The sequence below is a fragment of the Coffea arabica genome, chromosome 10c (assembly GCF_036785885.1).
Source record: "Coffea arabica cultivar ET-39 chromosome 10c, Coffea Arabica ET-39 HiFi, whole genome shotgun sequence".
Classification (NCBI taxonomy): Eukaryota; Viridiplantae; Streptophyta; class Magnoliopsida; order Gentianales; family Rubiaceae; genus Coffea; species Coffea arabica.
Window position 1 is genome coordinate 51,212,925 of NC_092329.1, and position 16,474 is coordinate 51,229,398.

The window sequence follows — 16,474 nt, forward strand, 5'->3', positions numbered from 1 at the left end:
TTTGTAGGAGGCAAGGTTCGAACCTTGATCCCCGCACCACCAAGCCTAAGAAGGCTTGGGATGACCATTGGCGGCATTATTATGATTCAGCTTCATTTGCCCAAATATTCGCATCTTGAGTTCATCAACCACAAATATTCCACTTCATTATCCGTCCAACGAATCCAAAATTGAGATTTTTTGTTATTATATAAGGAATGCTTCCATTCTCCTAACAAAGAAAACCATAGGATTCCAGAGATTCAATCAAATCACCTATGGAGCAGACATCAAACGACGAATCTAATACTCGCAGATTCAGAGTTTTGATGTTCCCATGGCTAGCTCATGGCCACATGTCTCCCTTCTTAGAACTATCCAAGAGACTTGCCCAAAACAACTTCCAGATCTACTTTTGTTCCACTGAGGTAAATCTGAGTTTCATCAAGAAAGATAGAAACTTGGACGAGTACTTCTCCGATCATTCAATAGAATTAGTGCAACTTGATTTGCCACACTTCCCTGAACTCCCTCCACACTATCACACAACCAAAAACCTCCCACCCCATCTGAATCCAACCCTCCATGTTGCGTTTTACATGGGAAAGACCAACTTCCAAAACATCCTAAACATTTTGCAGCCAGATTTGCTAATCTACGACGTGTTCCAAGCATGGGCCTCGGAGCTGGCTTCACTGATTCATATCCCATCTGTTCTTTTCTTATGCGCTGGAGTAGTTTGCTGGGCTTGGTCGTACTTTTACGATTTCATGAATAAAGGAAACTCCGGTATTGATGGGACTTACCCTTTTCCTGCAATTTTTCTCCGGGATTATGAAATAAAGAGGATGGCAGCATTGTTCCAAGAATTCAAAAAAAATTTTCACGAAGAAATGCTGCTATCTCTAACTAAGTGCTTAGAAGTATCTTCTGACATTGTTTTGCTAAAAAGCCAGAGAGAGATTGAGGGGAAATACATTGATCAGTTCTCTTCCTGTTGTGGGAAGAAGATTTTAGCTGTAGGTCCTCTTATTGAGCTAAAACATGATGATACCAAGGAGGAAGAGAAGGATGAGAACAGTTCCCATATCATTGATTTTCTGAATGATAGAGGTGAATCATCAGTGGTTTATGTTTCTTTTGGGAGCGAATGCTTTTTGTCCGAGGAAGAAAGGGAAGAGATGGCATACGGGCTGGAGCTGAGTAATGCTAACTTCATATGGGTAGTCAGATTCCCAGTGGGACATGCCATTGCCCTTGAAGAAGCTCTACCAGAGGGGTTTCTCGAGAGGGTGAAAACGAGGGGAGTGGTGGTGGATGGATGGGCACCACAGGCTAAAATTCTTGAACATCCCAGCACTGGTGGTTTTGTGAGTCATTGTGGATGGGGTTCTTTTTTGGAAAGCATATATTATGGGGTTCCATTGTTAGCCTTGCCCATGCTTTATGATCAGCCTCACCATGCCAGACTTGCGGTAGAGATTGGTGTTGGCATTGAGATTTTGAGGGATGAAGATGGGCGGATCAAGAGGGAAAATGTTGCTAAAGTCATAAAAGAGGTGGTCGTAGAGAAGACAGAGCTGGGAGAATCAGTGAAACAGAAAGCTAAGGAATTGAGTCACAAGTTGAGAGAAGAAGGTGAAGAACAGTTGCATGAAGCAGTGGAGAAGCTGAAGAGTTTATGCAGCAAGATCCAGTCGCAAGAATAGTGAATCCAAGGAATCCCATGTATCTCAATTGTTTACGACATTTTTTTTTTTTTTACTCATTAATATTTTATGGTATGGATTGTGTGAAGTTTATTCACTCTAATGTTTATTATGTGAGGACGATGTACGCCAAAGAAAAAATGGCCATCATATTTGCGGGCATTATAGTTTAAATTTTGTAACTTTCTATTTATTTTTTATTTATAACTATTTTTATTTTATAGTTTTAAAATTCTAAAAATTCAATGACCAAAAAGCCTTTATGTGATTGGTATGGGCTAGACTAGAATAGAAAGAATGTCTAAAAAATTAGTAACGCGATACTAACCTTTTTTGAGCCCAAATCCATTCTTGTTGAAAACATATAAAAGCGCTACAGTTTTCATATAATTTGTCCCCAAACGTATACCACAATTTTCAATTTACCCATTAACTTTTTTTTCACTTAACTCTCTCTAGGACAAAACTACCCCTCCATTATGTCAATTTTTTTTTTAATCTTTTTGCTTCTATCTTCTCTTTCTTTTTTTTTTAAAATTAGTTTTCTTCTTTCAAATTCTTATTTTGGAGCAAAATAAACAGTTCCTTTATCTATTATTTTCCATTTCTAAAATTGGTATTCATCAAATAATTTAGTTTATGTGTATTGTTACATATAGTGATTCTACATTAATTGTGTCTCTTTTATTTTTCATAATCCATCTTAACAAAAAATTTAGGATGTCCATTCACTAGGTTACAATTGTGAAGAAATTTTATATGTTTGTGTGTGTATGCGTGCGTGTGTTTATATTTTCTTATAATTAGAAAATCACCAATCAATTATAATCTTAATTTCAACCATTCCTTAAAATTAAAGAAATGTTTTGATTCTATATGGCTAATATTATACAATTCGAAACAAATTAGTCATTTTTTACTTCACAATCACATTCAATTATTTGGACATCTTTTTGTTCTTTTTCTTGTAATTGATTTTTGCTTGTTAGATTATTTTCTTAGGCATTTTTTCAAAAGTAATCAATTATTAATGTGTTTGTTAAGAATCAGGCTAGCTGCCAAGAAAAAACACTGTCCATCAATTTGGTTATGGCCCAAGGCCTGGTTAACCAAGAAAAGTACATTGATAGCAGTTGAATGCTGGGATTCTTCGTCCGCTTTTGATCCCCACGTTTGGCCCGGGGGGGGGGGGGGGGGGGGGGGGGGGGGCGCCCTTGGATAAAGAAAAGAAAGTGGCAATCATCAATGAGACTCTAACAAATCTCATTCCTTAATTCTTGGGACATGGACGTACAATTAATACTCTCATATAAATTGCTGATCCGTGGTGGATCAGATTTGAAAAACTATTTTATTATTTGAGTACTCCATATTTTGTTTGCTTTCTGCAGGGGACTATGCCAACGCTGTTGCTTAAAAAAAAAAATTCCACCCACCCGCAGACCTCCAGAGTTCTCCATTTCTATGCCAAAGAAAACTGTGTTCAACGATCACAATGTAAAGGAGAAAGAGGAAATGACAACCATAGTTGTGACTTTGCAACATTAATTACCTCGTTCATTAATCCTTGGGAAAATAGACTAAAAATGTTATTTTGTAGGGGAAAAACTGAAAAAATGATCGCTGGTTCACTTATCAAAAACATGAAGTGAAATGTGAAACCCCGTCTTTTTCTGTAAATAATGTTATTAATTATTTTACTAGTTGTTTACTTAGTTAATTTATCTCTTTAGAGGTTGGTGTTAATATCTTATCTTATCTCAACCACCAAGGATAGTAGGTGTTGAGGGAGAATGTTTTGTAACTTAGGAAGACATCTACTCAAACTAACCTACTCTTGTCTATCTATTACTCAAATTCTTTAGGGTTGGGAGCCTTTACAACTACAATAAAATAGGAGTTGTGTGGGGAGAGTTTGGAGTAAACCACGTTCAAAAACTTGTTTGCCTGTCACTTGATTCATTTGGTAAACACCCAATATACGACAGAGTGGGGAAAAAAAAGAACGCAAGGAAGAATGTCAAATGTTGAAGGACTAGTGAATGGGTAGAGAGGGATTAATTCAATGTGGAAAAATCAAAACCCTCGACATCTCCATTGGATTGAGTAAGATTTCAATCATGTTGCTTCGTTTACTTATTTGTTTGAATTTTCACTCAGAAAAACCCCTAGGCATATTACTAGGAACCTAGGCTATTGACAAGCTTAAATGTAATTATCAATGTTTTATTAATAGGTTTTATATGTTCAGAACTCTAAAATCAAATGGGTATTGTTATAGTCCTGATCAATGTCTTTGGCACATATTATATCGCTTTGGATTGTTTAGTGTTGAAGGAAATATAGAAATTGTACCCAACAAAGATAAATAACTAGAGAATCAGAATCTCCAGTCTGACATTTGGTACAAATTTTGAAGGCAAAGTAGTGATGGTTTGTTGTGGTCTTTTGGTTAGAATCAAAAGGATGAAAAGAGTCAAAGATTGATCAATTTGGTGGGATTTGTGTAATTACAAAAGCATTGATTACAAATACAAAAAGGGCCATGACTTTTGATTTCATTTCATAAGATTGAGTTTGTAAGAGAAGTCAATTCAACAAAATAAATGAAGAATAGTTGTTGGTGATATTAGGAGAGGAAAATCATAGGTTGAGATGATGGGTTTGAAGATTTGTTCTTCTTATTTTTATCTTTCTTCAAAATTTAGTATTGGCCCTTGATTTCAAGATAATTATGCTAAGGCTCAGAAACTATTATTTTTAATTGTCTAACTAATGTCTCAGGCCGAATGCATGTGAACTAGTGCTCTCTTATATGATAATCAAGGCTAGAATGAAGTAACGGAGGTCATTTAGGCCAATTTGCTAGGACCAACTATCATCATTCTTGGAGCTAGACATAAAGAAAAAATAATGATAGCTTGGGTTAAAAGAAAAATTTTGGGCCTATTAGGTTTTCAAATAAATGAATGAACATATTTTACCAAGCCTAATAGCTGCATTTTAAATATCCTAATATGGACTCACTATAAGTTATTAAATCATTTAAAAAAAAGAGAAATTCAAACTTTACTTCCAAGGCTTATATTTTAATTGGTCAAAACTCAAGATATCTTTTATTAAATTCAATTTCATTACTAAATAGTATCTAATAAATCCGCAAACCAACTCTAGAAACCCAAATTATCTTCTAAATCCCAGTTGATTAAAAATAAAAGAGAAGAAGTTTAATTAATAAATGGACTTAAATCCTAGGCCGACCGAACCCAGGACCCGACCCAAGTTAATGTGGGCCATTTTCTACATAAGTAAACAAATAAACAAACAAACAAACGAATGAATGCATAAATTGATAATAAATGAATTCTATATAATCGAGTTAAGAGACTTCCTAAAATTAGGACACCCTCTAAAAAAAATCGTCTCAATTAACAAATTTTTTAAAACGAAAAATCTTTTATTTCAAGAAACTATATAAGTATATTTTAGAGAATGTCCAGACACGTTTTCTTGGTTATTTAAGGTAGGGTTAGGCACTTTAAGAATAAGATAATTAAATTAATTAACGTATATATGTTATTGGTTATAGGCTTGAAGCAAGTTTAACGGTGCGCTAAGAATCTCTTCAAAAGCGCAGTTTGAGGTAGGTGGTGCTTACCCCTCTTTATTTTTTGAAATGTTAAATATGAATATTTTTTTCGAGCAAGAGCTTTATTTTGGTATGTGAAGAAATGGATCATGTATGCCTATTTCAAATGTTTTGCAAGGATGAAATTACGAATACTTGAAATATTTTGCTATGCAATATTTTATGGAATGAGTTGCATATTTTCATAAAATGAAAGAAAGGTGCATGTGACGTGTGAAATGATTTTATATTACGAAAAGCTCTAAACGGTCATGGAATAAACGGTAGGGGCTGTAGTCCTGCCTAATGGTCATGATAGCCCGGCCGATTGACAAGGTCATGGTAGTTCGGTATAGAGTCCGGCCAATTGACCTATGTATGTAATGAGACCAATCGGTAGTCATGAAATCTATTGATCACCCACCTAGAAGGGGTTTAATCTCTAAACTGAGTACTCGAAAGCTAGATATTGCATGTGCTTGTTTATGAGCTATGTTATGAAATGAAATGACATGATTGATATAATTTATGATTTGCAAGTATGTTCAATGAATACAATCATGTCATATTATGTGTATTTCTAAACTATGTTCGGCGGGGGCTACCTCTAGAACCTACGGGACTAAGTGTCACGTCGGACAGAGGCCACTTATGTTTAAGCCACTCACTTTCAATGAGATATGTTTATGTAATATACGAAATGAGATGACAAATGTTTGTAATTGCTGTATGCATGTGGTATGGTGTGATCGAATTTGCAAATGTATATAGTATGTATATAGCTACACGATCCAACAGGGGAGTAAGTATTATCTACTAGGCATACGTCGCTCAACCCACGCCCATTTTTCTTTCTTGCAGATCAAGGAAGTCAGTTCGTGTACGTTTAGAAGATAAGTGAGAAAGGTATATAGATAGATGTTTAAATTCTGAGGAGTTAGAATAAAGCATTTTGTAGATATAATTTATTGAAATGTACGTGTCTCATTGGTATATGTAAGATTTAAATTTTAATGAATTTTTGTAAGTTATGGTTATGATGCCTTGTATTTATAGGAGTAAGGTCTCATAGATACAACGTGCCACGTTGCAAATCCAATCCAGGGACCCGGATTTGGGGCATGACATGAAGTTAGTAATCCGGCGACGTAATTGGCTACTGATTGGGCGCATTCTTAGCTTTTACGCTTGTGAAATTACCAAAATAGTCACTCGTAGTTCCACAAGTTTTCTAGCACTTTAGACATTTTGTGTCAAAATGTCTTGTTTACATACAATATACAAAATAAGTGGTGAAAGTTTGAGAAGTTTCTTTATTATTATTCTTTTTTTGGTTGGAAGACAATATACAATCAACCAGAGTTAGAAGTGAAATAGACCTTTAGCTCACACTATAATTATAAACTTTGACTGAATTTGGATGTTTTGGGAAGGGGGAAATGAGCATGTTCCTGTGGTTTCATTTTTACTATTGAATTATTTGCCAATGATATGATCACAAGTTTAACTTCAACGGAGTTGTGATAATAGAAGATTGTCTAAACTCGAAAGAAGACTTCAAATGGTGGAAATTGAAAATGAGTGTGCAATTGATCGCATCTAATCAATACATAATATATATGTGTGTGTATATATATATATATATAATGAAAGTTGTAATTTCAATTACCCATATTCTCTCTCTTAGGTGGTTTATCTAATTGAAAAGAATTAATGGAAAATTAACCGGTTATTTGGATGCTTGAGTTTCAACTATATTTGTATCTAATTCTTTTATAATTAGTTTTCTTTATAGTTTTTCTCTCTTCTAACAACTTTATCTTTTAGATAATTTTGAGTTATTTGTTCTTACGGTTCCTCTCTCTTCTAACAATATGATAAAGTCATTTAATTTTTTATCCATATGGATTAAATTAGTGTTAAAAAAACTTTAACTGGTAACTCATAGATTTATCAATATTGCTGGAATTTGAATATTTGTTGATGTAGAAAATAAATTGCTAAATCTTTTGTACTTAATTAAGTAGGAATATGTAGCTAGATCTATGGTTATTATAAAAATTTTAATTATATAAAAAATATCCACATAAAAAGTTAGAATATATATTGATTTTTTGATATGCATTATAATATTTGATGAATATTTTTATATTATAGTAAAAGTATGTACAGAAATTTTTAAAAATTAGTATGATAGTTAAAGAAGTTGTGAAGAAGTTTTTAAAGATTACTATGATAGTTAAGTATTTTTATTACATCAATTTTGTAAAATCAATATGAATGAACTTGTAAGATCATCGTCAATTTTTTTTATCTAAATTGTTCATGCCCGCACAAATTCATAACAAATTTAAAAAACAAACTTTGCTAAGGCACATGCAAAATGCTAGTTCAACTTAATGTTGTACATGTATGGGAGCCACATAACGGTTTGGTGCACTAGCAGATAGAAGGGGACATCTAAAGTACTAGGACAAGATTCACATTAAAGTGGGAGATTTGTAAACCAATTGAGCGTAAACAAATGAGGTTGAGGAAAAAATTATATCAGTTGCAATACAATCATAAAAGCTGTGACACATTAGTTAAAATAAGAAATATTTATTATTTTGGTGCAGTCTAATTGTAAACCAAGGAAAAAAAAATATATGAATGATCCGTAAAGGGAAAAGATATCATTTGACTTTAAATAAAAGTGTGATTCGATAGAGGTTTAGTTGAACAAAAAAATTAGATTAATATCATAACACTTTTTGTGACTTGGTATAATGTATGTGAGACAAAATGATAGTCGATAAAATTAAAAAAAAATGATTCCGGTAAGTATGTTGCACACCATGCAATTAGTGTATTAGATTAGGTAAATTTGAGATTGAATGGAATTGATTAGCTAACACAACTTTTAATGAATACAAATTTATTAAGCTTTCAATCCAAATAAGGCTAAATTACCTTTTTTTTTTTTGCCCTTAACCGGAATTCTAAGCCAATGTATTTTAGGTGATTTTCTTTAAAAGGTTTATCAATTTTAGTAAGGACTGCATCATGATTACCAGCACCAATAAACAAAGAAAAGTAAGAACACATGCATCTATTGAATTCTTCAAGAAATGATAAGCAGAATGCGAGGTATCCTTTGAGGCGTGGGAAAATGAAGACGTGGACTACTCCAGCAGCATTGGGCAGAGACAAATTCATAAGAAAAGAAAAGGGATATAATTTTCTCCTTTTTTCTTTATAAAATTTTCATTAAATTTTCTTTGTTTCATGAATTATTAGAAAATTGTGAGAAGCATAGTTATAAAACTCGGCCCGGCCCGATTCGACGGTCAAACCGGTCAATCCCCAGTAGACCGGACCGGGTCTCTAATTAGATCAGTTAAGCACCGGAATCATTGACTGGTCAACGATCCAGTGATTCAACCGAATTAAACCAGAAACCCGACCAATTTTGTGGAGAAACAGTTTTGAGAAAAAATTTTTTACCCATTTTTTAAGCTCACCACCAAACCATTTTGCCACATGTTAGTTAATTATCATTCTTATACTATATGAACGTTTTATCAATTTTATCTTTATTCTTTTTTTATTTCTCCAAAAAAAATTTATTTGGAATCTTTTAATACAAACTTATGACCCCCAAATTCTATAAATTATAAAATATATTTCAAAAATAACGTATTACATAATTTATTTTAAAGATAAATATTGTTTTTAATAATTTTTTACACTTAAAATTCGTAAGTAACCTAGATAATTACACTAAACATAGATAAAATTTTACACTTGAAGTTTGGTGGATCACTAATTAAATTTATGTTTTGCTGATTCTTATATGAATTAATTATTCTATAGCAAATTAAATTAAATGAGCATTTGTTATGACATTATTTATTAAAATTTATATCATATATCCTATATAAAAAATTATAAAATATAATATTTGAATATATTTAGTGATTCACTGGTTCAACCACTCATCCACTGATTGAACCAGTAATCCGTTGACCCACCTTCTTTACTGATCTCCTTTCCGGGCCGGATTTAATAACCATGGCGACTAGGGTTTGGTGAAGCAAAGAAATAATGAGAAAGGATTGGCTTGTCCATGCACACTCCTAGAATCAGTAGTCGGGCCGTGGAGTACGCTTTTAGCTTGGGCGGTGTTGGAAAAAGGGGGAAATGACAGGGCAGTACGATGGGAGCCAAGTCAGCCAACTACTAGATTGGACAGACTTTTTTTTTCTTCTTTTTTTCTTTTTGGATAGTGGATTGATTACACAGACTATTTAAGAGGATAGTATATTCTAAAAGAATTTTAACAAACACAAGAAAATTTTCCGAAAATACCCAATTCATTTAGGGGAAATCATTGCATGAAAATATCTATCTGACGATAGATTTTACATTGACAAACAAACATTATTGTTATTAATTTGTTGTTCATGTTTCTTGGGACTGGGTAATTATGGTAGGGTGAAGGCATGCACTGTGGTGGGTGAAGTTTTGTGCCTCTCACCAGTTACCAGTGCATTTCATTTATTCATGGACCCGTGTTAAAATTGCTTTCGCGCCATATAATAGTTTTTTTACAAAAGTCTGATGACAGCAAACGGGTTTTGGCAGGAATAAAAAAAGTAGAGCTGGAAATGGGTCCCCGCATGAATGCTACACATACGTTATGGCAATATGATTATTGAATTAAATATCTTTTTGTCCTCGAGGAGTCGAGAGTCAACCACAAAGATTCCACTTCATTATCCGTCCGATGGATCCAAAATTGAGACTCCTCATTATTATTTTGGGACTGCTTCCATTCTCCTAACAAAGAAAACCATAGGATTCCAGAGATTCAATCAAGTCCCCTATGGAGCAGACATCAAACGACGAATCTAATACTCGTAGATTCAGAGTTTTGATGTTCCCATGGCTAGCTCATGGCCACATGTCTCCCTTCTTAGAACTATCCAAGAGACTTGCCAAAAACAACTTCCAGATCTACTTTTGTTCCACTGAGATCAATCTGAGTTTCGTCAAGAAAGATAGAAACTTGGACGAGTACTTCTCCGATCATTCAATAGAATTAGTGCAACTTGATTTGCCACACTTCCCTGAACTCCCTCCACACTATCACACAACCAAAAACCTCCCACCCCATCTGAATCCAACCCTCCATGTTGCGTTTTACATGGGAAGGACCCACTTCCAAAACATCCTAAACATTTTGCAGCCAGATTTGCTAATCTACGACATGTTCCAAGCATGGGCCTCGGAGCTGGCTTCAATGTTTCATATCCCAGCTGTTCTTTTCTTAGGCGGTGGAGCAGTTTTTTGGTCTTGGTCGTACTTTTACGATATCATCAATAAAGGATACTCCGGTATCGATGGGACTTACCCTTTTCCTGCAATTTTTCTCCGGGATTATGAAATAAAGAGGATGGCAGCATTTCTCCAAGAATCAAAAGAAAAAGTTCCCGAAGAAGTTGTGCTATCCAAAACTAAGGGCTTTGAAGTATCTTCTGACATTGTTTTGCTGAAAGCCTGCAGAGAGATTGACGGGAAATACATTGATCACTTATCTTCCTCTCGTGGGAAGAAGATTTTAGCTGTTGGTCCTCTTATTGAACTAAAACATGATGATACCAAGATGGAGGAGGAGACGGAAAACAGTTCCCATATCATTGAATTTCTGAATGGTAGAGAGGAATCATCAGTGGTTTATGTTTGTTTCGGGAGCGAATACTTTCTGTCCGAGGAAGAAAGGGAAGAGATGGCATACGGCCTGGAGCTGAGTAATGCTAACTTCGTATGGGTAGTCAGATTCCCCGTGGGACATGCCATTGCCCTTGAAGAAGCTCTACCAGAAGGGTTTCTCGAGAGGGTGAAAGACAGAGGTGTGGTGGTGGATGGATGGGCACCGCAGGCTAAAATTCTTGAGCATCCAAGCACTGGTGGTTTTGTGAGCCATTGCGGATGGAGTTCTTTTATGGAAAGCTTATATTATGGGGTTCCATTGTTAGCCTTGCCCATGCTTTATGATCAGCCTTTCCAAGCTAGACTTGCGGTGGAGATTGGTGTTGGCATTGAGATTTTGAGGGATGAAGATGGGCGGATCAAGAGGGAAAATGTTGCTAAAGTCATAAAAGAGGTGGTCGTAGAGAAGATAGAGCTGGGAGAATCAGTGAAACAAAAGGCTAAGGAATTGAGTCACAAGTTGAGAGAAGAAGGTGAAGGGCAGTTGCATGAAGCAGTAGAGAAGCTCAAGAGCTTATGCAGCAAGAACCAGTCGCAAGAACAGTGAATCCAAAGAATCCCATGTATCTCAATAATGTTTATGATGAACTATTCTATGCTATGGATGCGTAAAGATTATTTACATTCATGTGCGGATGATGTATGCCAAAGAAAAATGCCTATCATGGTCTTGAAATTTCATAAAAGTTATGGTTTTTACAGCTCTTTTTTGTGAAATAACTCGTGCAGCATGCTATTCTGAAACTTGGCATTCAATGCAACTTTTAGTGCCACAGCAAACTAACTTTCATTTGGCCACAACTAGGTGTTTGTATCCCAAAAAAAAAAAGTACTTTTTCTATCTTAATTAGTTTCAAAACAAGTACAAGCAGCTTCTTTAATTTGTATTCGCTTCATTTCAAATTTTCCAACAAGCGAAAATAAAACTGTCACTTTAGAAGACTTGGATAAATAATTGTTTGGTTCACTCAAGCAATTAAGTAGAAAGGGCTCTGAAACTTCATCAGAATATGAAAATTCATAGTGAGCAATAAACATGGTAACTACTAAAGAGTTTAGTTAGTTTAATCATGTCACTTATTGCTATTCGTTGTTACATGAAACCAGTAGCTGTTTTGTAAAAAGAATAAAAGTATCTGCTGTCACTAATTTTTTGCCATGAAAAATACTTTTAGATGGCTTCCATTGATGAGCATCACGCAATGAAAGAGCATTAGTGATCAAGAAACACTTTATGATGGAAACCCATTTAGTTACAGCAAAAAAGAGTGGTCCTACCTCTTTTTTTTTCGAATTCCAGAGCCAGCAATGAGTTGAGCAGCGATAATGGAAGAAGTTGCAGAATCAGCATTACTGTTGAAAAGCCAAAGGATGAACTCCTCATTCTATCCGTGATAGCTGAGAGCCAGAGCAGTATCTTCAAAAATAAATGTACAAGTTAGATGTGCTTCACTTAAGTTTCATAAAGCACAAATGCTTTTTATCTACAAAATCTAAATACAGTTCACATATTACCCATACAAGTATGTTGTCCATCTGTGACAGCATAGCTTTCCTCTCGGATATCAGATCAAGAAAAAGTCGAAGCTTATACATATCTATGCATTAACCAGAGTTCTTGCACGTCTGACTCTGAGAAGAAGCATTGGTAGTCAATGCAAGGGCCAGGAGTCCCTGCATGTCATAAACTGACTTTAAGTGTCCATTCAGGCTAGCTAAAGACCTATAGACCTCTTTCCTTTGTGTATGCCTTGTATCCTTAGCTAAAAATTCATGCACACTGTTTCCTATTTGGATTGAGCTACAACCAGGTGCCTTTTCTGTTCCCTGTTGCCTACTTGCTACATGGACGTCCAATGCATCTTGCCATCTTCCAACATGCAAGCTTAAATTTGTAATCAATGTTAAGTAACCAGGATTCATTGGCTCTTGCTCGAAGATCTTTCTTGTCAGTGACTCCAACAACTTTCCATTACCATGGATCTTACAAGCAGAAAGTATAGTAGCCCAAATGACAGCATTAGGTTGTAAATGCATGCTCTCTATGATCCTTAATGCCTCTTCCAACTTTCCTGCTCGACCAAGGAGATCAACCATGCAGCCATAATGCTCAATTCGTGGTGTAATATCAAAGTCGTGCACCATCTGATCATAAACCCTTTTACCTTCTTTCACCAGTCCTCCATGTGTGCAAGCTGAAAGAACTGCAATAAAAATCACATCATCTGGTTTTAGTCCTTCTGAGCACATTTCATCGTATAGGTCTAAGGCTTCAGTACAATATCCATTGACTGCCAATCCTGATATTATTGAAGTCCAAGTAATAATACATCTCTTGTTCATCTTTTGAAAAACTGCTCTTCCATTTTCTACATCCCCACATTTCGCATACATGTCTATCAAAGCATTACCCAGTGGAAGTGACAGTTCAAATTTATTTTTCCTAACATAGGAGTCAACCCATTTTCCATGGTCATGAGATCCCAAGTGAGCACAAGCCGACAGGACACTAACTAAAGTAGTTTGATCAGGCTTGCATCTGCCATCAATTAACATATGATGAAACACGGAAAGTGCTTGATCAAACAAGTGACCGTTAACATAACCTGCAATCATTGCATTCCAAGAAACCACATTTTTTGCTGGCATCTCACCAAAAATCTTCCTTGCTGATGGAAGGTCACCAACCGTTGCATACCCTGAAACCATAGCTGTCCAAGAGACTACACTTCTTTCCGGCATCTTATTAAAGATCGCCTGTGCAGTTTCCATATCACCAACCTTTACATAACCAGACAACATTGTATTCCAAGAAACATCATTTCTTTCTGGCATACGTTGAAATACAGAATGAGCTAACTCCAATTTTCGAGCTCTCAAAAGCCCACTGATAACCGAATTCCATGTCACAATACTCCTTTCCGGCATGGACTCAAACAGCCCAATTGCAGATTCTATCTCTCCACGGCTCATACACCGTCCAATCAACGTATTCCACGAGACAACATCTCTTTTAGGCATATAGTCAAACACCTTTCGAGCCACACCCAAATCCCCACAACAGTTGCCATAAAAATCCATAAGCGTATTCATAACAAAAACACTTGACTCAAATCCCAGCTTCACAATCTGATTATGCACCATTTCACCATCTCCCAACGCCTCAAAAGACTCGAAACATCTCAAAAGAAAAGTGAATGTGAAACTGTTAGGCGAAATCATTGAGGCCCTCATCTTTTTATAAGTCAATAATGCATCATTACTAGTCTTACCAATGAAGCATTGAATCAAAGTATTATAAGATATAACACTGGGATTATTCATACTTTCAAAAGTTGCAACAGCATAGTCAAGTGAAAGGTCTGAGGATCGACTTATGAGTTTGGGTACAATAAAGTTGTCATCTTTGAGGCCATTGACGATAATCTGAAGATGGGTTTGTTTCAATTGTTTGATCGTTTTGCATTTCTGCAACAATTGGAGCATAGAATGCTCCATTGCTTTGTAGTATTACCATTCAAACAGAGCTCCCCTTTAACGGTTAATAACGGTCAATTCAAGAAAGCAACATGAGAGGGGCATTTTCGTAATACACAAATACAAAGACATGGTGCCATATTACTATGTCTAGCTTAAGCCTTCTCCAAAAGAAAAAAAAAAAAAAAAAAAAAGGAAAAAGTGGGGACCTAGATCAAGCCTCAAGGAAAATTCTTTTTGAGTGTCAAAAAGGTGCTTTGGACACTACCAAGTAGTTAAGTTAATTATTATGGAAAAATCAAATTGCCACTAAAAATAGCCTAAGTCTCCCTAAGAAAATAATTGATAGTCTATACTGGTAAATTGCTCAAGTAACGGAGTGTTGATTGATTTTGAGTATTACTAAATTTGACGCTATAGTAAGATTTCTAGTTTAAACTGTTTAACATGGATTTAGTTGCTCAAGTTAACTTGGCTGAATAAGAATTGATTGGCCATTTGACAGAACCATGAACCATATTTGAAAATGATATACTACAAAATACTGTTAAAAGTTACAATAATTGTAAAATTAAGCCTTATTCAAAAGTATTTTTGAGCCAAAACAATTGTCTAGAAATTCATGTTGAAAAGAAAATAAAACTTTCTAGGAATGCTTATCAAAGATCACCATTTTTTTTAAAATCATTTCTCTAAGAATTGATTATCTTTTACATAAAAAAGCCGTGCTTCCAAATGGTTTTGTATTGCTAAACTAGTTTGTAAATGGCAAAAACTGTTGGTAATAGTTTGTAATGAGAATGTTGAAGTTCATTGTCCCACATTGAAAGAGGATAGAGTGCGCATTGTCTATATATGCATCATTATCTTGTTTCCTTTAAAAACTTGTTCCAAAATATTAGTTTGGTGGGAAAGTTATTTCAATTTATATCTCATACACTTGAATATGAATCGGAAGATATATAAAATCTTGACAAGGGCACTTGGGGCACCTTGGGGCTTCCTGATTAGGATAGGGGGTTAGATTAGAGGTAGTTAATGATGGTTACATTTAGCAGACATATCTATTTATTGGTTAACTACCTATACACCTATTCAATAAGGATTGCATCCTTTGATAGTGCCTTGGATAGGTACTTCGATTCTTTTAAATAGTAAGATTTTGACGGAATTAAATCACTTTTTCCTTTCATTTGATAGTTTACAGACTTTATTGTACCCTAGAGGTAATTTGTCTAACTGAGGCAAATAACACCTTAAAGAAAGTGTTTTCATGCCTCAAAGTCTCTGCATTTGTCTAGTTTAGATTTGTTATTTACTACAATTTCTCAACAAATACTTGGATGAACCGGTATGCAGACCCATTTTATGGACCTCGTGATTGTTAAAAAGCCACATTGCTCCTCCCAAGAAAAGTTAGAGTTCCCGTTCTTGTATTACACTACTATTTTTCAATTAAAAAGAAGAAGAAAAAATCGAAAGAGAAAAGGCAAGGAAAACCCTTCAATTCTAGAGGAACAAAACCTATGATTTTCCTCATTCTTACAAAATCAAACCTTTCATGGGAGGAAGTTCATGAGAGTTTATGCAAGTTAAGTTACACGAATCTGATGTATTATTAAAGTTTTGCTTAGTTTATCGAGAAGATTAATTACAGAGAAAGAAAGAAAGAGTGGAAACATTGAAAGATGAAGAAAAAATTCTTAAGATAAGGAGAACACAAACATCATACGAAATCTTCGCAGTTGAGTCTCATAAAGACCCATGTAGCTGCATAAAAATCTAATTTTTGCTTATGTGTGTGATTTTTTTATCAATATACAAATTTTTAGCCTCTTTAGCATTTTTAATTGTAAGATTATCTCAATGGATCTAGTAAATTTTGGATCAGAAAAATACTCAATAGTGTATGCCAGATTAGTAATGA

The 16,474-nt window shown here is 35.0% G+C and overlaps 3 protein-coding genes and 1 long non-coding RNA gene across 5 annotated transcripts; 3 read left to right on the forward strand and 1 right to left on the reverse strand.

The window, feature by feature from the left end:
• Window positions 1–177: 177 nt before the first annotated feature.
• Window positions 178–1,862, forward strand: LOC113714773 (UDP-glucosyltransferase 29-like). Its single transcript, XM_027238842.2, has one exon. The coding sequence runs from the start codon at window positions 258–260 to the stop codon at window positions 1,686–1,688; it is 1,431 nt and encodes a 476-aa protein (XP_027094643.1). The 5' UTR covers window positions 178–257; the 3' UTR covers window positions 1,689–1,862.
• Window positions 1,863–3,626: 1,764 nt separating this feature from the next.
• Window positions 3,627–6,468, forward strand: LOC113714774 (uncharacterized). Its single transcript, XR_003453779.2, has 3 exons — window positions 3,627–3,794; window positions 5,278–5,331; window positions 6,178–6,468. It is a non-coding gene; the product is annotated as an uncharacterized lncRNA (long non-coding RNA).
• Window positions 6,469–9,968: 3,500 nt separating this feature from the next.
• Window positions 9,969–14,735, reverse strand: LOC113714771 (pentatricopeptide repeat-containing protein At3g29230). Of its 2 annotated transcripts, none has more exons than XM_027238839.2 (2): window positions 12,592–14,735; window positions 9,969–12,487 (listed from the first exon to the last, which is right to left on the reverse strand). In XM_027238839.2, the coding sequence occupies exon 1, from the start codon at window positions 14,566–14,568 to the stop codon at window positions 12,676–12,678; it is 1,893 nt and encodes a 630-aa protein (XP_027094640.1). In that variant the 5' UTR covers window positions 14,569–14,735; the 3' UTR covers window positions 9,969–12,487; window positions 12,592–12,675. The 2 variants fall into 2 exon arrangements, with proteins under 2 accessions (XP_027094640.1, XP_027094641.1); XM_027238840.2 differs by having other exon boundaries at window positions 12,586–14,735.
• Window positions 10,184–11,771, forward strand: LOC113714772 (UDP-glucosyltransferase 29-like). The gene has a single exon (XM_027238841.2). The coding sequence runs from the start codon at window positions 10,184–10,186 to the stop codon at window positions 11,615–11,617; it is 1,434 nt and encodes a 477-aa protein (XP_027094642.1). The 3' UTR covers window positions 11,618–11,771.
• Window positions 14,736–16,474: the final 1,739 nt, after the last annotated feature.

What these genes read in the sequence shown, in the direction of transcription:
- LOC113714773 (XM_027238842.2), top strand. Translation starts at nt 258, where the DNA reads ATGGAGCAGACATCAAACGACGAATCTAATACTCGCAGATTCAGAGTT.
- LOC113714771 (XM_027238839.2), bottom strand. Translation starts at nt 14,568, where the DNA reads ATGGAGCATTCTATGCTCCAATTGTTGCAGAAATGCAAAACGATCAAA.
- LOC113714772 (XM_027238841.2), top strand. Translation starts at nt 10,184, where the DNA reads ATGGAGCAGACATCAAACGACGAATCTAATACTCGTAGATTCAGAGTT.